Genomic DNA, 20,139 nt, shown 5'->3' on the forward strand with positions numbered 1-20,139 from the left:
ATGTTCACATTTTCTATCTATTAACGAGTTTGAAAATTTTTAGTAATTCTTTTCAAATATGATATTTCACAATATATGTACGCAATAAATCATGATTTGCAATTACGAATTATTGTAGAGTCAAAATCGTCAGAGCGCCAATCCGACGACTGATTTGTGTCAGTACGTTATGATTTTGTATTTGTTTATTTCGCACCAATGTGTTTTGATTTCAGTATGAATGTGTGAGCATTGACGCCTTTGTTTTGATTTACCTCAGTTCAGTGTTGCAATGAACAAAGTTTTTCGTACATTTAGAATCATTTATATGGTTGGTCTTTTAATTTGTTTTTTTTTTAAGAAGACCCCTCGCCAAGGTTGTGCTTTTATTGGTAAATTTGCCTCAATTCATATTTGTTTTGCTTGTCGGTCATGCATTTAATCTCAATATTAACGTATTGATAGCAATTGAAATTCGGGTGTTTTTGTCCTTCCACTGCCCTAAGGTAGAAGTCACTACATGCATTAACTGCGGTTGTAAAACTGCGCCGGCTGTTTTTAGTTCCATAGAAAATTTTGATAAAGAAGTATGCCAAGCTCTAGACAGTTCCGAGTTGAACAGAGTATCAAAAAGGAGAGAAAGGTTATCACAACATTGTGGAATTATGACATACAAGCAAAGGACATTTAAAACTGGGTTATTATAACATACTCCAAGTAAATGCTGACTGAATTTTGCATGTTTAGCTCTAGATAAAAGGTACAAGATCATTCCTGATCTATTTTTATTTAACCTGCATCAAATGGCTTAAGTCTAGCTGATCGTTTGCAACTTGTTTTTATGTATTAAATAGAAGCAATAGTATACCTATCTATCATTCGTTGAAACTTTTTAAAATTTTGTTTTAAAGTTATGGCATCGGTCTTAGCAATGAATATGGTCTCCAGATCTGAAATAAATATTGCATATATCTCTCATCATAATTTCAGTAGATGTTGGTTTGAAAGTTTTGTATGTAAAAGAAGAATACGCTTCCACACTCCTTAGTACTACATCAGCATATTCAACATATTGAATAATCAATTAAATAAAAAAAAATCTTAATAATGTTATTTGGAATAGCATATATATATATATATATATATATATATATATATATATATATATATATATATTATATATATATATATTTATATACATATATATATATTCCCCTCCCCAAAAAAGGATTGTGCTGACTAGGATTTCAGCATAATTTTTAAAAAAAAAAAAAAACATTTTTACCTAGTCAAAATGAATTTTATCATGGCATGTCAAATATAGAAGAATTTTCGGTACAATGACTGAACAAAACTTTAGATTTATTACGATTAAACGTAAATTGCTCGTCAATAAATATTCCTCTGTTCTGTGACTTGAAATCTCGACACATACCTTTGGACTTTTTTGTTCAAATTATCATATTTAATTTATTACATAATGCGTGCAAGTTTTGGCATTTTCACATCCTATAAACTTTTTTAAACGACTACGATGTTCATTTAACTGTGTTGGGTGTGAAGACAATTAATGGTTAGCAAAGGAAAAAGTTTTAAATTTGCAAACTTTGCATTTAAATAAGTAGTTATGTAAAGCTGAGTACATGTACTAGATTTCGTTAGCTAAGCAGAGAGATCGTGTGCACAAAGAACTGCTTTTGATATGGTCAATTATCTGCTCCCTCCCCATTCCCTTAAACTTTTTTTCAATGATATTGTATCAAATTTAAATCTTTATTAAACATTTTACATTGGTGTCGAACACCTTCATCCTAATATAAGTCATTGTTGTCCGAAAGCTTTTCATTTATAATGTCACTAAAATGGACTTATTTCCGCAATTTTGCAAACAAAATTAAAATATTATCATTTTTAGGGCCTCCTCTGCGGGACCCTACAGTGATCAGTCTGTCCGTCCGTCCGTTCGTCTTTCCTTCCGTCCGTCCGTTCGATCTTCTGTCCCCTTTGGCCAATCTGGCTTGGCTTATACTTCACCCACAGAGTGCCTTTGGGTAAACAATGTGTATTCAGTGGTGGATCAATTTATCTTAAAATAGTGATTGGCCAATCTTAACTAAATTTTGAGTGGCATGTGTGTCTGTGGTCATGCATGACCTACTAAATTAAGGAAATGCTTCTTGATGCATGGACGAATCTCTCAATTACAATTTGTTTTGATTACATACTTCATTAAAATAATATAACTCTCTATCATAAGACATACAACCGTCAAACTAAGAAATTGTAATTTCATGAGTTATAAAAACTCGTATAATTATACTAATAAATCATTTGGCCACTCGGTTAAGGTTCTACTGTTAGGGCCGGACAATTATTAGTATAAGAGAAAACTGATATGCTTTTATATCCCCCTACACGACAGGCGATTTGAATGCATGATTTGGCGAGAAAAAGCTTCAACTACAAGACACATCATTCTTATCCTTTGTGTAGCACAAAGAAAGGGAATGGTTCATGGAACAATTTTAGTAATGATTAAGGATATCATCAATTTTTGTGTATTTTATAATCAAATATGTCATAATGAGAAAGTGTCTTAAATAGTAACTGTTCTTTGCGTACGAAAATACTTGAAAGTACTTGAATCCTTTTAATCTTTACGGTTACTAACTAACCATAATTACCTTTATCCCAACAATTCAACTTTAATGTAAAATACTTCCTTTATTGAAATACAAAGAGACTAGTTTTGAACTACATGCATTTACCAAGTAAAGATGACAGAAAACCCGATGCTTTTTTCTATTTATTAAAAGTTGCAATAAATCAACCATGATGTTGATTGATATGATGTAGAAGCTGTAAATAAAAAAAAACTATTTCAATCTTCATAGCTTCTTACAGAAAAAATATTACATTTTCAGATCAGCAACATTAAAGTATAAAACTTTAGGCCTTTCAATGTCTTTAAAACATGTCAAAACCATTGTATTAGTGTGCTAAAAAAAATTATACCTGAGTATAGTAATGGTCGAATTCGTGTCTGCTCACTTCGCTGTCGCCTGAAAATTTGAAAGAAATGATTGTTACATTTTACATATATCTCTTATATAAATCAGTTTGAATGGAAGAAAAAACTTGGTCACGATAAAATGCACATTGTCATGTATCAACGAGCCTCTCCATTTTAAAGGAAAGGTTTAAAACTTTATCGGATCTTCGTAATTGTGCAAGTGCAGAATGGTTTTTTTTTTCTGGTATTTAATTATTCAATGTTGCATAATTCTGTCATCGTGGATAAAACAATACTTTTATCAGTGAAGGTATAACTTAAAATTGATCCATTTTAAATGAGAAAAAATGTCACAAAGATGCATAAAAAAGCTGTCCAGAAGAGTTGGGTTAAAATATTCAAATGGGGCAACATCAGTAAAGTTCAATTGTACTTAAATACGTATAATAATTTTAGAAAATGTAAAACATTTTCACTATAACTTACCATTCTGGTTCATAGCGACAAAAGGTTTTTCAACAAATTCATCCTTTGACAGGACGCCATCATGATTTGAGTCAAAATTATTGAAAACAGGATCCTTAAAGATGAAATCAAGTCCGGTGTGGGCGACAAACTCCTCTTTTGATAAGACTCCATTACCTATGAATGTTTTTCTTTTTTTTGAAAAATGATATTTTTAGCAATGCATTTGAAATCTTTACTCAATCGAGATTTTCAACACACATGAAAAAACCATCCTCAGGTTGCGAAGAATACTGTAATGTACACGGATCTGAAAGTTCCGTAAAGGTTTTTGGTTGTGTTAATTTTGTCTGTACATGTAGCGGTCTATCTGCAACTTAATTTTTTGGGGTTTCTAATTGACATATCAGTCTGCTCTCTAATGTAGTTTTTTTCTACTTTTGTTTTTTAGGAAAATTGTTTTTAGCGACCAAATATGACTCACTATCTACTTCCTTGTTTTCGTAGTTAACCGAGTCATGCAATGAATCTGTGTCAGTCAACTAACTGAATGCTACCTATAAGGTCTGAAAAAGTGACTGAATTGCAGGTATATGCCGTTCAGTTGCATTTCAGTTACTTCTAAGCCACTTTTAAGTTGACTAAATTAAAGAATTCACTTCATGAATGTTATGTAACAGTTGAAGATGTAACACTTGTCCACTGAGTAAATTTGAGACTTTCTGTAACGTCTTGTTGCATTGTTGTACTGTCAGCATATGGTCTGTAAAAAATCGTTCTGGTTGTTTCCTTTTCAATTCAATAAAAGAATGTAGTAAGAAAATTGGTTGTGGTATCTTACCGTCTGTATCTCTCATGTCAAACAGTTTAGAGAGTTCATCGTGTTCCAAAAGACCATCTTTAGGATTTACGTCCAGAGTCTGGAATCCAGAGTCCACCAATTGCTGCAGTTCGTGATTGTTAAGATGCTGCCTGTAGAAGGTAGGGTAAAAGTTATCTTTCTTGTAAGGTTTTTTTTTGGTACTTTTCAAAATTTATAATATCCATTTTGTTTGTATAAAGATGATGAATATAAAAGAGAAGTGTCCCAAGAAAATGCAAGTTTTATGCATTATGCAGGTATTCTTAGTTCAAAAGGGTTTTTAAAAAAACTAAATTTGATAAACCTAAGCAGCTTTATGATCTAATGACCATACCCAAGGGCCAGTGCAACCAAACAAGTAATGATAACAAGCTGCATAACTTCTTTCTGCAATTTTCAAAATTAAAACAAGCATTCATGAATAACTGTAAAATTATGTAATGCATCTACATGTATTTTGGATATAAAATTATGATTTGCATATAAAAAATAGACCGACGTTACCAACCTGAATATGATCTTAAGTTATGAGATCGTCGATTTGCATAGGTTTTATATATACACACACGATTGTATTAGGTCAAATGTTCTAAACTGTAGAGAAATGATAAGAAATATAGTATGATCCAACATTAATCACTTAAACAGAACTGCCACTATGTTATTATTGAACCTGAAATATCATATATATGTTTCCGTTTATAAGAAAAGAATCTATTTCAAATTTGAAATGTTATTCGATCTGAATATTTGCCTTATTGTGATCTGACTTAGTGTTAATGTGTTTTTGTTATGTTATAAGGGTGAGGGGTGGTTGTAAGAGACTGTTTTGGACGGCTGATGTCCTAATTTTCAAATCTGAGGGGCATGAGAACAGAAACTGAGTTATTTTGGAACACAGATCATGGAGACCATTTGAAGAAATCAATGAGGGTTTTAGGAGACAAAGCGCGCCTTTTTAAGGAAGTCTGGTTATGTATTATATAATCTTTATCTGTTTTTGGCATATATTCGGACTTTTGAGTTTTAAACAACATTTCTTATCGAAAAATTATCTTTATTTGTACAACATTCACAATAAAATTTACTTTCTTTTGATAAAATTACAAGGGTTTCCTGTAATGAATAATTTACATGTGCGCATCGATCGTAAATTATTATTCGGATAATTTTGAGAAGGAAAATTCACACTCAAGTCACATACAAAATAAATTTACATTAAAAAAAATTCTATCGTCGTTTTAATACATGATTATCGATACTGAATTTCGTTTTGTTTTTGTCAAAAGACGCAGCGCAAAAAGTGAAGATGGTCGTTTTAGGCTCCAAGAAATAAACGTATGAGGCATTAAACCAGGCAGAATTTTACTCATTTGAATTTTATCATTACATGTTTGTTCTTGTCATCGGTATTTGATGACTTTTTGTTGGTAAGAAAACTATTGTGAAAGAAAACTAGATATGTAAAGGGAAAATATTGGCACGACAACGTGATTTCCTGGTTTGATAAGAAACTGTCAGAAATGAACTATCAGCACAACAGATTTGTAAAGGGGCGTTTAAAAATGCATAGTATTATTAATAACATTTCATTGATTTTAATTAAAAAGTTACAGAGCTGCTGTAATTTGCATTGATAATCGTTGAACGTTGTAAGCATTTCCAAAATGTCGTTTTAAGTTATAAACATCTCCTTAGTTTTAGGAATTAAGCGATCCCTATCAGAACGTTAAATATCTTTGATTCAAATATACTGTAAATAATTTGAAATATTTAATCTACGAACAAACTTCTTTATAAAATGCTATACCTGACTAACATTTTTAAAAGAAGAACGAATTTCCCTTCAGTCGAATTTGCTGCATAATGCGTCTCAAAAAAAATCTTGCAACTTTATTTTTCATTGTAATTATTCATTGATACATGTTCACACAGCTTTTATCGTCTTATTTTAATTCATTCATCTCAATTTTTAAAATTTACCTTTATAGCATACTATGCATGTAGTTTACATGTGGAATTCTTAATTTGTAAAGAATAAGTCTGTAATTTTTTTTTAAATCGGTAAGAGTACCCTTAATTATTTCTGCCTGCATGCTTACGTTCTTTCAATTCAAGAGAAAACTCAACCTTTGCTGAGTGTCCTTACTGATGAAAATCGTTAACTGGACGGTCGACATTGCAAATGTCGAATGCATTCTTTTTACCGACAGTTTAAATGGTAGATATTTACAAAAAAATCAAATAATTACGCATGCTCGGAATAACAAATATGCGAAAGTTGAAAGTGTCCATGCTTAAATTAACTAGAGGTACTGTGAGCAAGCTCACAATTGATACCCCCGCTAAGATAAAAATCATAATGCGTGTATTTTTCCAATAGAAAATATTGGATGAATCTATTTCACCGTCCATTTTCTAATATTTACATTCACTATGATTCCCCCTATTAAATTGTATTGATTGATTTGAGTGATATTTACCCACAACACAGAAGACCGAATCACAAAATCTGTAGGGCGTATGAATACAAGAACTACTTACTGTTTGTCAACAAAACGTCTGCTGCTTCAATAGCTTTGAAGTATGGCCTTCGGCGACTTTGATGTGCAGTTTCAGGATATGGACATCCTTAATTTTCTAATTGATGAAGAAAATGAAGATGTGCTGCTTTAGACTATTGATCTGGATTTAGGTTTCTTGAATTCTGTAAATGAAGACAAAAAACTGGTTTCTACAGTAACTGAAGCTGGCATGGATAATTCAGCCAAAATTGAGACTGTAAGTTCATGCCTCACATACAACTAGATACAAAATAAAATAAAAACAATTCCTAGAAAGCATGAAACAATTTCATAAAGTTCTGCAATATCAACTGAGTTAGCAAACAATTGAATTTATAATTATTAAAAATTGGATATGATCTTACAGGATCCACCAAAAAAAGGTTTAAACCAACAATAAGTAAGGATATGGACGAACTGTTTGAGGCCAGACAAGCCCCTAACACAAAACGTAACACACTGTGGGGACTAAAAATATTTCAAGGTACATATATACTTACCATCTGTGGCACACTCAGTGCAGTGAGCACATATTCAGTAGTTGACATTGACATAGATATAAAAGCAAATGAAACCAAATTTTGTTGCATATTTTCATCAAACAATCAGAATTTGGTCCATGTGTTATATCTATGCCATCTTCATTGTAGAATGGAACCTGGAAACTTATGGAAATAGATTTGGCTAGTGTTGACCCTCTTACCTTGGCTAATTCTTTAGGGAAGTTTTATTGTGAGGCTAGACCGCAACCAAAGAAATCTAAGGAAAGTGAATCTCAGAATGAGGAACCTATTTATCATAAGAATAGCCTCATCAATATAAGAGCCGCCATCAATCGCCATCTCGCAGATCTTAAGAGGGAGATTGATATCGTGCATGATAAGGAATTTAAGACACCAAATGGCATTTTGGATGGGCTATTTAAAGAAAGAACAAGGCTAGGATTATCCAAGCCCACACAGCACAAGGCCATTATAGATGAGACAGATCTGCTCAAAATCTACACTTACCTCCAAGGGGCAAAGACATCCTCAACTATTCTCCGCCATGCAGTATGGTATTTCCTAGCCATTCACTTTGTTTCAAGAGAAATGGAATTTCACCATCAGCTCCAGGTTAATAGCTTTAAATTCCATCATGATGATACAGGAAAATATGTAACCTTGGAACATGAAACGCTACAGAAAAACCGACAAGGTGGCATTTCCTCAAATGATGGCAACAATACTGATATAAGAATGTATGCAACAGGGGACAAAAACTGTTGCCCCGTTGAATTATTACAGCTTCTTATTAACAAAACTGACAAAAATGCCACCAATCTATTTAATCAGTACTTTAGAGATGTCCTCATGGATGCAGACAAATGGTTTTCTGCCAAGCCTCTTGCTAAACGCACTTTCGCAAATTTTCTTAAAGAAATTTGTATTGCAGCTGGGGTAAAAAAAAAAAACTAAACACCGCACTGTTTGAGAGCTACATCCATCACTTACCTTAACGATAGTGGATTTGAGGCTCGCCATATTATGTTTATGAGCAATCATAAAATGAGAGTTCTCTCCGCTCTTACAACAGATCAGTGTCTTCAAATCAGAAGAAATCTTTGAGCAGTACACTATGGAGCATGGCATCCGCATCTCGTCCTGATGAAAACAAAGCTTTAATGCCTATTCTCGGGTCATCTAACGTAGAAAATCCTTGCCTGAGGTATCAAGAGAAGTTGATTTGATATCAAATGTTGTAAACATCGCCAACCAAACACAGGAAATAAGTCCAAACACGTGATTTTTTAACAATTCTTCCTTCAGTAACTGTACTTTTAATTTCTCGAAGTAAGAAGATGGCTGACTTCGGACCGGATAACGACGTTGTTTATTATGCCTACGCGTATAAACATTTCATTAACGTTAATATTTGTTAACTGTTAAACGAATTCAATGTTTTGATTTGTTATTAAACAAATGTTTTTTACATCTATACCATAAAAAAATTTTCATTTAAAATTCATAACGTTGTGCACTATTTTTTGTCTGTATTATTGGGCTGTTCCAGTGGCTCTTCCGTTAATTGCGCATTACAAGTAGAATAAGGCGGGGATTTTGAAAAATAGATCATATTAGCGGAAAAAGGGAATAAGGGTAAAAATGTAAATATAAGCATTGAATCCTTATTTTTTGAAAGATGTGGTCTCATAACTGCAACGGTGTGTGCAAACAAATTTTCATAACGCGCTAGCGCGCGTTATTCAATTTGTATGCACACACCGTTGCAGTTATGAGACCACATCTTTCAAAAAATAAGGATTCAATACTTAATAAATAACAACTGCTCTAATTTTTTTTAAACTGTTGGTCATAAGCAATATTTGTGTGAAGTAAGAACATTCAATGCTTCTCCATAAGAAAGACAATGACCGTACATAAATTTTGCACTTTTTCTGCCAGTGACCTTGACCATGCCCAAATGACCTTGAGTCAAGGTCATGTCGCACCCTTTGGTCCTAAGCAATATTTGTGTGAAGTAAGAACATTCAATGCTTCTCCATAAGAAAGATAATGGCCGGACACGAATTTTGCACTATTTTTCCCAACGACCTTGACCTTGCCCAAATGACCTTGGGTCAAGGTCATGACATACCCTTAGGTCATAAGCAATCTTTGTGTGAATTATGTTCTTCCAATGTTTCTCCTTAACAAAGATATGGACGGGACACAAATTTTGCACTTTTTTCTGCCAGTGACCTTGACCTTACCCAAATGACCTTGGTCAAGGTCATGACACACCCTTAGGTCATAAGCAATCTTTGTGTTAAGTAAAAACTTCCAATTACTCTCCATAAGAAAGATATGGCTGGACACCAATTTTGTATTTTTTCTGCCAGTGACCTTGACCATGCCCGAATGACCTTGGGTCAAGGTCATGACACACCCTTAGGTCATAAGCAATCTTTGTGTGAAGTAAGAACTTCCAATAATTCTCCATAAGAAAGATATGGACCGGACACGAATTTTATATTTTTTCTGCCAGTGACCTTGACCTTGCCCGAATGACCTTGGGTCAAGGTCGTGACACACCCTTAGGTCATAAGCAATCTTTGTGTGAAGTAAGAACTTCAAATAATTCTCCGTAAGAAAGATATGGACCGGACACGAATTTATGTATTTTTTATGCCATGACCTTGACCTTGTCCGAATGACCTTGGGTCAAGGTCATGACACACCCTTAGGTCATAAGCAATCTTTGTGTGAAGTAAGAACTTCCAATGTTTCTCCGTAAGAAAGATATGGACCGGACACGATTGCACAGACAGACGGACGGACAAAATGATTCCTATATACCCCCCCCCCCCCAAACTTCGTTTGTGGGGGGTATAAAAATACCTAATAGACTAAGTTGAAAAAGGGTATGGCTAGTATAAAACTGATAAACTGATAAACATATATAAACTATCGATGGTCATAAATGTGTTGTATTATTGAAATTAAATTGTAATACAGTTTTATAGACTTCCTTACATGTGTATTACATAATTACGAAAAAAAAATCCTAATGAAAACGTTCATTCAGGATTAGGAAAACCACTGATGATAATGTAAAACCATTTATTGTGTGTTACTATACAGAACTTTAAAGGAGGGATTATTCTTTGCTCTTAAATTAGGTTATTGCCTTACCTTTTAAGTTAATGGCCTTTGATTTTTTTTCTATTTTCTTTTCTGATTTGGGGAGAAATTTAAGTACAGCTCGATTATATTTTCTTGTCAAAACTTAACATGTTAAACAAATTCTTTATGATTGATAACTGATATATAATTTAAGAGGGACAAATCGGTTGTATCATACATGTAACCCCACCTCCAAGGTTACTTATCAATATACAAGTACTTATTAATGTCGAGTTTAACAGACCAAATTATAGTTCTTTTGATTCTTAATAAAAACCACATATAAGATTATTCGCTGTGAAGGATTACAGTTTTTATTTTTATTTAAAAAGGCTTGAAAACGTTTAAATATCTTATTTACATATTTTACCTCGGTACATTTGTCACAACAAAAAGAGAAGCTCCTTTAAGCGTGTACCTTGAGCTATGAACAGAACAATTTTTGGACGCTTCGCACAGATTTCTTTCGTAAATGCTCACTTGCAAAATAATTTAAGTTGACAATAACAAGACATTTAAGATAAATTGCAAGACACGTTTTAATTTTGGAACTATTTTTCTCTTGAAAGAATAAGACAAAGACTTTTTACATGATATTTATTACGATTTGCAGATGTATCAACCATGATGTTGATTGATGTGGTGTAGAAGCTGTAAAAATACAATATAATGATAGTAGAAGTTAAAATAGTATTGGCCTTTGTTTTGTAGATGTAAAAAACGCCACCGAATATAAACTAGTATTAATACCTGTGTGTAAAAATGGTCGAATTCATGTCTGCTAACTTCGCTGTCGCCTAAAGAATAATTACGAAGAAATAATTGAGAACCGTTGCTTAAACCATAAACATGTGTTAGTAAACATGTGTAACATAGAGATAATAAAGGGCACCGGTTGAGATAAAAATGAACATATGCATGTTTCTATATTACAAATAGTACTGGTGGTTTCCTGCAACATACCGTTCTGGTTCATTTCAGCGAAAGGTTTTTCAACAAATTCATCTTTAGAGAGGACCCCATCGTGATCTGTGTCAAAATGATCGAAAAGAGGGTCCTTGAAAAGGAAGTCCAGTCCGGTGTGTGCGCCAAACTCTTCTCTTGACAAGTTTCCGTTCCCTGGTTGTTTATAAAATGGCATCATTATGTATGATTTTAAATATTTACAAAACTGCGAAAACTCTTTATAAAATACATCTACAAGCTGATGAAAATGCTCTGTTGCATTTATGCTTGGGTTGTCGTGTACATATCGGTGCACCTTTAGCGAGCTACAGTATCTTCGAGCTAACTTGTATTTGATTTAGAAAAAAACATTCTCTCCCGTATCTGTATGGGTAATAAATTTTACCGTCTGTATCTCTCATGTCAAAGAGTTTAGAAAGTTCATCGTGTTCCAATAGACCATCTTTAGGATTAATGTCCAGACTCTGGAAGCCCGGATCAACTAACTGCTGCAGCTCGTGATTGTTAAGATGGTGGTGCTGCCTATAGAAAATTATTATAAAGGTTATCGTTCTTGACAGTTTGGAACTTTTTAAAAAATTTATTGCATATGCATTTTGCATTTGCATCAGTGTAATAAGAAAAAGAAATGTGGATATAATACAAATAAATTGAAGTGTCAAGCTTACGTGTCAAAAGTAAAAATTAAAAACCTTTTTGTTGCATACATATATTTCAATCTAAATCAATTATAAGCTGTCAATTATATTAATCTAAGTCAACATTTAAAATATAAACATTACCCAATGGCGAATACAACCAAACAAGAAAAGATAACAAGCTGCATGACGTTTTCTGCAATATTCAAAATTGAAAAAGAATGCAAAATGTACATGAAATAAACTCATTCTGGATGTAAAGTTATAATAAGCATCTGAATAAAAGGTTGATGCCACTTACCTTAATATGGTTCTAAGGTACGAGTTTGTCGGTTTGCATAGGTTTTATATGCACGCACTCATCTTAGGTCAAACATGTTTAGGTACGAAGACGTGATAAGAAACAGCAGGGCATAACTAAACGTAAAAAAGGTTTTACATTATTTTTAATGAAATTCGAAAGATATAAATGCTGTTTCCATCTCATTTTTTTTCTTAAAAGGGGGGGGGGTCTAATCTTTTGGAAGACGCAAATGTTTTTTAATCTTTTTTTTTCTCTTTATAAAACTTTAATACAGGGTTATACCATAATACACCTTCATAAGATTTTAACTCGATGAGTTAAACTGTTATATAGGTATCATTCTAAGCCCCTGTAGCTTAAATTTTATAACATTTGTAAGGTATGGAATAAATCTACTTGAAATAGAAGCAATGCCTCGTCTTAGTACCTCGTAGTGTCTCGTCTTCACAAGGCTACAAAATCGAGCTACTGCATTTTGAGACTCGTACTCTTTAAACCGTGAATAGTAGTACTATGATGAACTGATTTTGTAAAACACATCAAGAATACTTATGTGGTTCAAAAATTACTGGAGAAAATTTCCAAACCCTTTAGGACTGAGCACAGAAGGTGACTTACTGCTGCGTTAGCACAGCCTTGGTCTAAATATAGAGTGGGGATCTTTCATTGATGTTATTAAAAGATCAAGTGTATGAATAAAACCTTTAAGTTTTTAATGTTAAAGCTGCTAGTTAAAAAAGAATGTGGAGAAGAACGAAGCAAAGGTGTTAAACATTTTGCAATTACAATTTGTAATTAAAACATATTTTATGCCTGCAAAAAGAAAAACGTCAAATAAACCTTATGACAAAGATCTGTTTTGTTTTGTTCTGGGGATTTTTTTTTTTTTTTGGGGGGGGGGTGGTGTTGTTTTTGTTTTTTGGAGTTTTTTTGCGTTTCTTTTTTTTGGGGGGGACGGGGGGGGGTTGTCATTATTTAGTTTCCCTGCTCTGTTATGTAAGGCGTGCTAATATTGCAAATATGCTTTAGCGCTAAAACTCATAATAATTCACAATTGGATAAAAATAGTTATAACTTTGAAGTACAATGAATATATTTTCTCCTGTTCCTTTATAAGCACTTGAGTTGCCATTATTCAATAAAAACAGGAACATCAATGCTACTCGTTTAGTTATCAATGGATAACAATAACTTACTTGCAACCAATTCTCAAAACGTTCAGGATGTGTTTGGGGATCCTGGAAATACGGTATAGAATCAGAATCGGAACTCAAGAAGATAATTATGTTAATACCAATAAAGACCTCTTTATGGCGTGGTAGTTTAGAAGGGGTGAAAAGAGTATTTCAATATATTTAGTTTGCTCGAATAATATATGTCCTAGATAAATGTTTTTATGTTCTCCTTAATCTATTGTGATTGATTATAATCTGATATTCTTTACTTTGATCAATGATGTTATCGGTTAATTTTGATTCTTGGTCTGTGATTTTAAAGGTAAAAAAATGATCCGTTCAGAGACTAACTTTCGCTTTGAGTTTGTTGATGGGGTAGAGACAGAACCCGATGAAAGCGAAATATCTCTCTGTATACTTGCTTAGTAAGGATAACTTTAACCGTGAAATATATAAGTGTTGAGACATCTACATGACTAACCGTATGAAAATCAGATGACGTCTGAAGTAGTGACATAACCCACAGTACAGAAAAGAGCTATCAAACGGGCTTAATTAGCCATTAGATTCGGCAGGTTCGTCGTAAAAGCTTCGTTAGCCTTGGAAAACTTAAAGGAATCTTTCAATTTTTTCTGTGTACTTAGAAGCAGGGGAATACATTTTACTGTCACTTTTTCTTTAGAACAAGATGTGAGGTAAATTTTTATTTTGTTTTTAAATTTGATTTTGCTGAGTTTTGTAAACGAAACTTAGATCATTTTTTCTGAAAGGTCAGGAATGGAACTGTCTCCGCACTTGTTAAGTCTTTTGTTAACATTTTTAATAATTATTGGAACTACCTTTACAGTTCTGTTTCTTATCTGATCTGAGCAAGAATAGTCTCAAAACAGGCGCACCTATAGCCGAAATCAAAATAAGCTAAAGTAATTTTGCGGTAATGGTGATTAGGTGAAGCATACACCTTGTCACATACAGTGCATAAATATTTCTTTAATAAACGGTCTTGGCTTCATCCAAAGAGTTGCAAATGAATAATCTGCACTTGTACCGTTACAAATTCTCTTTGTATAGTTTTTCCAGTTTGATTTTCTTCCTCAAGTTGAGTAAACTATTCAAGGAATTAGCATGGTTTTTTTTTCCAATCATGCGATTGACCCTTTTTTTTGGGGGGGGGGGGGGGCTCTAATAATCTTTTTCTATTTCTTTTTTTAAGTGGGTGCGATAATTGCTTCTCATTTAAATTTCTGTAAAAAGATGAGTACATTTACTTATTACAAATCTGGTGTCAAATTTTGGTGTGCTTTTCTCTGATTTTGGGTCTGCTACGTCTTAAATAATACACCTTACTTGAATTACATTCTAAAATCTTTTAGATACCGGTATATAAGTAGATTTATATCTTATATTTTCCCGTCATCTAACTACACTGATTCAGGCCTTGTAGTAGGTATATTTCAAAGGGACATGGACACGATTTTAGATAATTTTTTTCTTTTTTCTTTTTATATATATAATGGTTTACTTGCACATTTGAATGATTGACCAAAATTTGAATGTTAGAGTTTAAGTTATAAGAGAGATACAGAGGTAAGAATTCATTGTTTTGTAAACAAAGCTCGAGTCATATTTGTTTACAAAAAATGTAAAGTATGGACTTACCATTTCTTAAACATGTGTTTATAAATAATAATATCAGAAGAAAGCAACATAAGATTGAAACTTATACTAATAAAACACATATGTAAACAATGGCAAGGCTGGAGCTTTGTTTACATAAGAAAGGATTTCAAACCCTGTATCTTGCCTATAACTCAATATCTGACTTTCAAATTTTGACAAAACAAAATATCAATACCCATAATAATCATTCTAAACAGTATCGATATCTTGGTGTTATTTTCCACGAGAAGATGGACTTCAATACAGCGGCGGAGGTTTTAGGTAAATCCGGAGGGCGAGCATTAGGGGCGATGATTTCCAAAATTCTTAACTATAAAGATGTTGGATTTAATACCTATGAAAAACTATTTCATTCTTGTGTTGTACCCATTTTAGATTATTGTTCCGGAGTTTGGGGATTCAAATCATACCACTCCATAGAAATAGTTCAAAACCGTGCTATCCGATACTTCTTAGGTTTACACAGATACATGCCGGCAATTATATTAAATAGTGAAGTAGGATGGTTAGCACCGACACAGAGGCGCTGGATATGCATGTTAAAGAGATGGAACGGAGTAATCCAAATGGATGATGACCAAAAAAGTTTTCCTGTGGAGTTATTATCGTAACAACAGCACTTGGTGCTCACAAGTGAAAGAAATTCTATATAAATTAGATTTGTGTTCCTATTTTGATTTTATCCGTATTTGTGAAATAAACGAAGTGAAATCTAAATTATTCAAATACTATGAAGACGAATGGAAATCGAAAACAAGGTCTCTACCGAAACTTAGGACATACGTAACGTTTAAACAAAACGTCCAATTAGAACCCTATGTAACGATGAACATAACCAAACAGTAACGGTCTTTGATGGCACAATTTAGATGTGGAATCCATCCCCTCAGAGTCGAAACTGGTCGTTATCGAAATGAACATCTTCAAGAACGTTATTGTGTTCTGTGTAAAAGCAATTCGATTGAAGATGAAAAACATTTTATTTTTCAATGCAAATTTTATGAAAATAATAGAATCTCTTTCTTTCATAGTATAAACTTAGATAAAAATCTAGATGAAACTGTCAATTTAAATATCATTATGGAAAAAAAATCAAAGACAAACTGCCAAATATCTCAATTTGATTTATTCAGTTAGACAAAGTTATCTGTACAAATCAAAGTAAACTCATGCGCTCAGAAATGTATATTTGTATATTATAAGATTTCAAAGTGACATATAGGTCCAATGGGCTGGGTGTAATTCGATAATGTATAATATTGTTATGTACTATACTCATGACATACACATGTCACTATAATAAAATATTTACTTACTTACTTACTTACTTAAACATTAAAAATAAAAAAATTAAATTCATAATTTTGAGCTCAAATCGTGTCTAAGTCTCTTTAATATTATCATATTCAATTTAATATAAATTGCATATAAAATAACTCTGCTAAAGAACCTATCGTATTTTGTTATGGTATGTGTAAAGCGATTTCTAAAGACTAATGATTAAACGATATGCTGAATAAACTGTAGTTATCCTCTAAAACCAAGACTCTGATATTGAAAATACAAAGCTTGGTTAATTGAATTCATATGCTATTATAAATCATGAGATATTTTATGAGAAGGCTTTGTTTAAGACAAACTTTTCAATTACGTTAATCCATATGTAAGTTCTAACGTAGAAAGCAGTTTAAAGTTTGTTTCTTGTTTGCATTAATAGTCATGGAAAATGTTTTCTTAATCATTTAAGCAAACCAAAGAACAGTTTAACAATTCTAAGAATACCGAATCTTACTAATTTGATGAGTGATTAAATTCGTCTGCAAGTGCAGTACTCTTTTGTGTCTGAAACTTTCTTCATTTCAAGTAGGTTAACTAACTTTTCTTGAATAGGTAATAAAATATTCAAAGCGTGAATATGCCAAGACATTCATTTTTCACTTGCTAGTTATTTATCTTCTTTGCAATTGGCTGCTTGATTTTAAATGTACTTTCATGCCCAATTTTGAAAACATTTCTATCGAAGGAACCTTCCAATGTTAGATTTTCTGCTATGTTTATCAGAAACAGACCTGTCAAGTTACACAAATGATCTGCCTTTTTTGTAACGAAATAGTTTACAACATCATGTATCACTTCTTTAGAACAATTAGAAAATATTCGATATATCGTTATACTTTTTGTATTTAGAAATTAAATAAGAACAATACTGAAGTCATTTTGACAAAAAGGATAGGGTATTTGAGAAAAAGTATTTTAATGGAGTGTGATAAATATCATTTTTGAAGCATCTGGGAATAATTTGTAATTGAATCTACCTTCAATTACATGTTATAATGTATTTAAGTACATTTCATAAAATATCACATTACATTCGATTACTTTTTTTAACATTTAAATTCTCTTTTTACAGGTTAAATTTAATGTGCACGTGACTTATAATAATAAAAGATTGTGTAGTTTATAAGCTCAAAACCACATGGTTTCTATACATTGTGTAAATACATTTCAATGCATAAATTTGGCAGTAAACAGACACATCTGCTGGAATAATATATTACCACAGTTATACAATGTAATATCAAATTAACATGTATTTTTTAATTAACATATATAGTTTATTTAATTGTTTCTTATTTCTCAAACTAAGCAACTGAACAAGCTTGAAACAAGAGAGTTTTGACCAGTTATACTTTTTAAAGTCAATGCACCGTAAATGACTGTAATGTGAACTTTCTAGGATAAAGTGAAATTCTTCTTTATTCCTATTAAGAACAAAATTTACAAAAGCGACGTGAGCTTGCAGTTTGATCACAAACTTGTTATATTGCTGGTCTATACGACCTTATTCAATTGCTAGTCTTTATGAATACGGAAAATTCTCATAATGTTTATTATGTTTATACTGCATGACACATTACCTTAGTCTAATTTTGTTCAGGTGTGAACCCTCTCTTACAAATATATTGGACAAAACTTCATCATAGAAAATTCCTTTTTATAATCAAACATGCAAACTTCATTTTTTTACAAATATTTATGATTCATCTTGTTGCAAACTAACGCCACAGCGTATTTCACCATTAGCTCATTGCAACATTAAAGGATTGTCTTTGAAAAGTAACACTGTTTGCTAACAATTTTAAATGATATTTATCTAAAGATATACATGTACGTATAATTCGTTTCCTTGTAATTACTGGCAGATGTTAGATTTCTTTACTGTGCATGACTTTATATATCTTTGTAGATTATCTTTGTCCAAACATAGGTTCCATCGAACTTGACCTGATGGCACAAGCCGTGCGGCGACCTTCACTACGATTCATATATAAGCGACAACGAGCAAATTGCGTAAGGTTTACTTGTGCTACATTTAAGGGTGAGCTATTTTTAAATCCCTGTTCTACAAATGAATATAATCACCCTTGATTGTTAAACATATGAAACTACGGTATCTAAATTCGATTTTGATTTCATTTGTTAATTTAACATCACTGAAGTATTCATTCAAATTTTTTTTATTGATTACAAGCATAATTCTTGTTTCAGGTAACATGAAGTGTATTCTGGTTTTCTGTTTGGTTGTTGCTCTTACCGCAACCGTATACGCAAACAGTTGCACGGACGCATGTGATGCAACATTTACTGGATGCGTGCAAGGATGTCGTGATGCACATGCACATGGGCACCATTTTGACGCATGCGAGAGTGCTTGTCAACTTGCCAAAGACACTTGTCATGCAACTTGTCATGGGCATGGAAAATAAATTTTAACCGATATGTATTTGCATAATTGCACCGAGTTGTTTAAATTAGTTGTTTTATCTTCTTGCTTAAAGAGGTTGAACTACTGACAAAAACAATGAAATTGATGAAATATAAGAACTCTATATTAAAAAAGCATTTAGTATAAAATGCTTGTTTCGTTTTCCAAACTCAACATTTTGTGCTGAGATTGGCTTAAATCGCATTTACACAATTCTTAAATGTTTTACTCATCTATTCGAGTTGTGTAAGGATTATAGAACTTTTTTCCAAGCTAAAAAAAACCGATAAAGACTGTTCACATGATAAATCTATGCTGTGCACTTTAGATGAATACACGATTCATGATACTTACCTCTACCTCTGGTCTCTTGGACAGCAAATGTTCGTACTTTCCTTAAACATAAACTAAATAATTGCACAGAAGATAACAAACAGGTTGTGTAAATGTCAGACAGTTACTTTAGAGGAAATGGTATACCATAAGTACACATTACACGTTTGGATATAAAATAAACCCTTGAACTGCGTTCTTAAAGGGGCATGGTCACGATTTTGGTAAAAAAAAAATTTCAAATGCTTCAGTAAGGCATTTTCAATAGGCAACCAAAATTTGAGTGTCATTTGTTGAGTTATAAGCGAGTTACAGAGCTTACAATTCTTTGCTATGTAAACAAAGCTTTTGTTTACATTTTGAAAGTTGAAGTGAAAATTCCCGTTTTAGACCTACAGTGAATGTGTTAATCGTTGGGAACTGTTTATTTATCCTTAAAATGAATAATAAAATATTCAAATCAGCTTGAAAAAGAATTTTACTGGTATATTGAACCTATGAAAACAAAAACGGGGCACGAGCCTTGTTTACATGACGAAGAATTGCGAGCCCTGTATCTTGCTTAAAACTCATCGACTGGCACCCAAATTTCATTTGATTATTAGGAATGCATTTCCAAAGCATTGTAAATAATAAAAACAGAAAAATAAAATTTGACCAAAATCGTGACCATGTCCTTTTAACGAAGTAACGTCTGTAGCTATGGTTCGAGTTACCTAACATACTATA

The 20,139-nt window shown here is 32.5% G+C and overlaps 2 protein-coding genes and 1 long non-coding RNA gene across 5 annotated transcripts; 1 reads left to right on the forward strand and 2 right to left on the reverse strand.

Annotated features, from left to right (window-relative positions):
* Positions 1 to 2,683: 2,683 nt before the first annotated feature.
* LOC128156195 (uncharacterized) lies at positions 2,684 to 4,806 on the reverse strand. The gene is made up of 5 exons (XM_052818243.1): positions 4,654 to 4,806; positions 4,299 to 4,429; positions 3,479 to 3,634; positions 2,995 to 3,041; positions 2,684 to 2,838 (listed from the first exon to the last, which is right to left on the reverse strand). Exons 1-5 carry the CDS (start codon positions 4,695 to 4,697, stop codon positions 2,806 to 2,808), a joined length of 411 nt encoding a protein of 136 aa, XP_052674203.1. The 5' UTR covers positions 4,698 to 4,806; the 3' UTR covers positions 2,684 to 2,805.
* Positions 4,807 to 11,130: 6,324 nt separating this feature from the next.
* LOC128155607 (uncharacterized) lies at positions 11,131 to 19,455 on the reverse strand. 2 transcript variants are annotated; one of them, XM_052817408.1, is made up of 6 exons: positions 19,432 to 19,455; positions 12,297 to 12,348; positions 11,900 to 12,036; positions 11,512 to 11,667; positions 11,299 to 11,345; positions 11,131 to 11,199 (listed from the first exon to the last, which is right to left on the reverse strand). In XM_052817408.1, exons 2-6 carry the CDS (start codon positions 12,338 to 12,340, stop codon positions 11,167 to 11,169), a joined length of 417 nt encoding a protein of 138 aa, XP_052673368.1. In that variant the 5' UTR covers positions 12,341 to 12,348; positions 19,432 to 19,455; the 3' UTR covers positions 11,131 to 11,166. The 2 variants fall into 2 exon arrangements, with proteins under 2 accessions (XP_052673368.1, XP_052673366.1); XM_052817406.1 differs by lacking the exon at positions 19,432 to 19,455 and adding an exon at positions 12,454 to 12,559.
* On the forward strand, positions 14,192 to 19,104 carry LOC128155609 (uncharacterized). Of its 2 annotated transcripts, none has more exons than XR_008239621.1 (3): positions 14,192 to 14,206; positions 18,559 to 18,690; positions 18,861 to 19,104. It is a non-coding gene; the product is annotated as an uncharacterized LOC128155609 (long non-coding RNA). The 2 variants fall into 2 exon arrangements; XR_008239620.1 differs by lacking the exon at positions 14,192 to 14,206 and adding an exon at positions 14,312 to 14,326.
* Positions 19,456 to 20,139: the final 684 nt, after the last annotated feature.

This window comes from Crassostrea angulata, chromosome 7, assembly GCF_025612915.1.
Source record: "Crassostrea angulata isolate pt1a10 chromosome 7, ASM2561291v2, whole genome shotgun sequence".
Classification (NCBI taxonomy): Eukaryota; Metazoa; Mollusca; class Bivalvia; order Ostreida; family Ostreidae; genus Magallana; species Magallana angulata.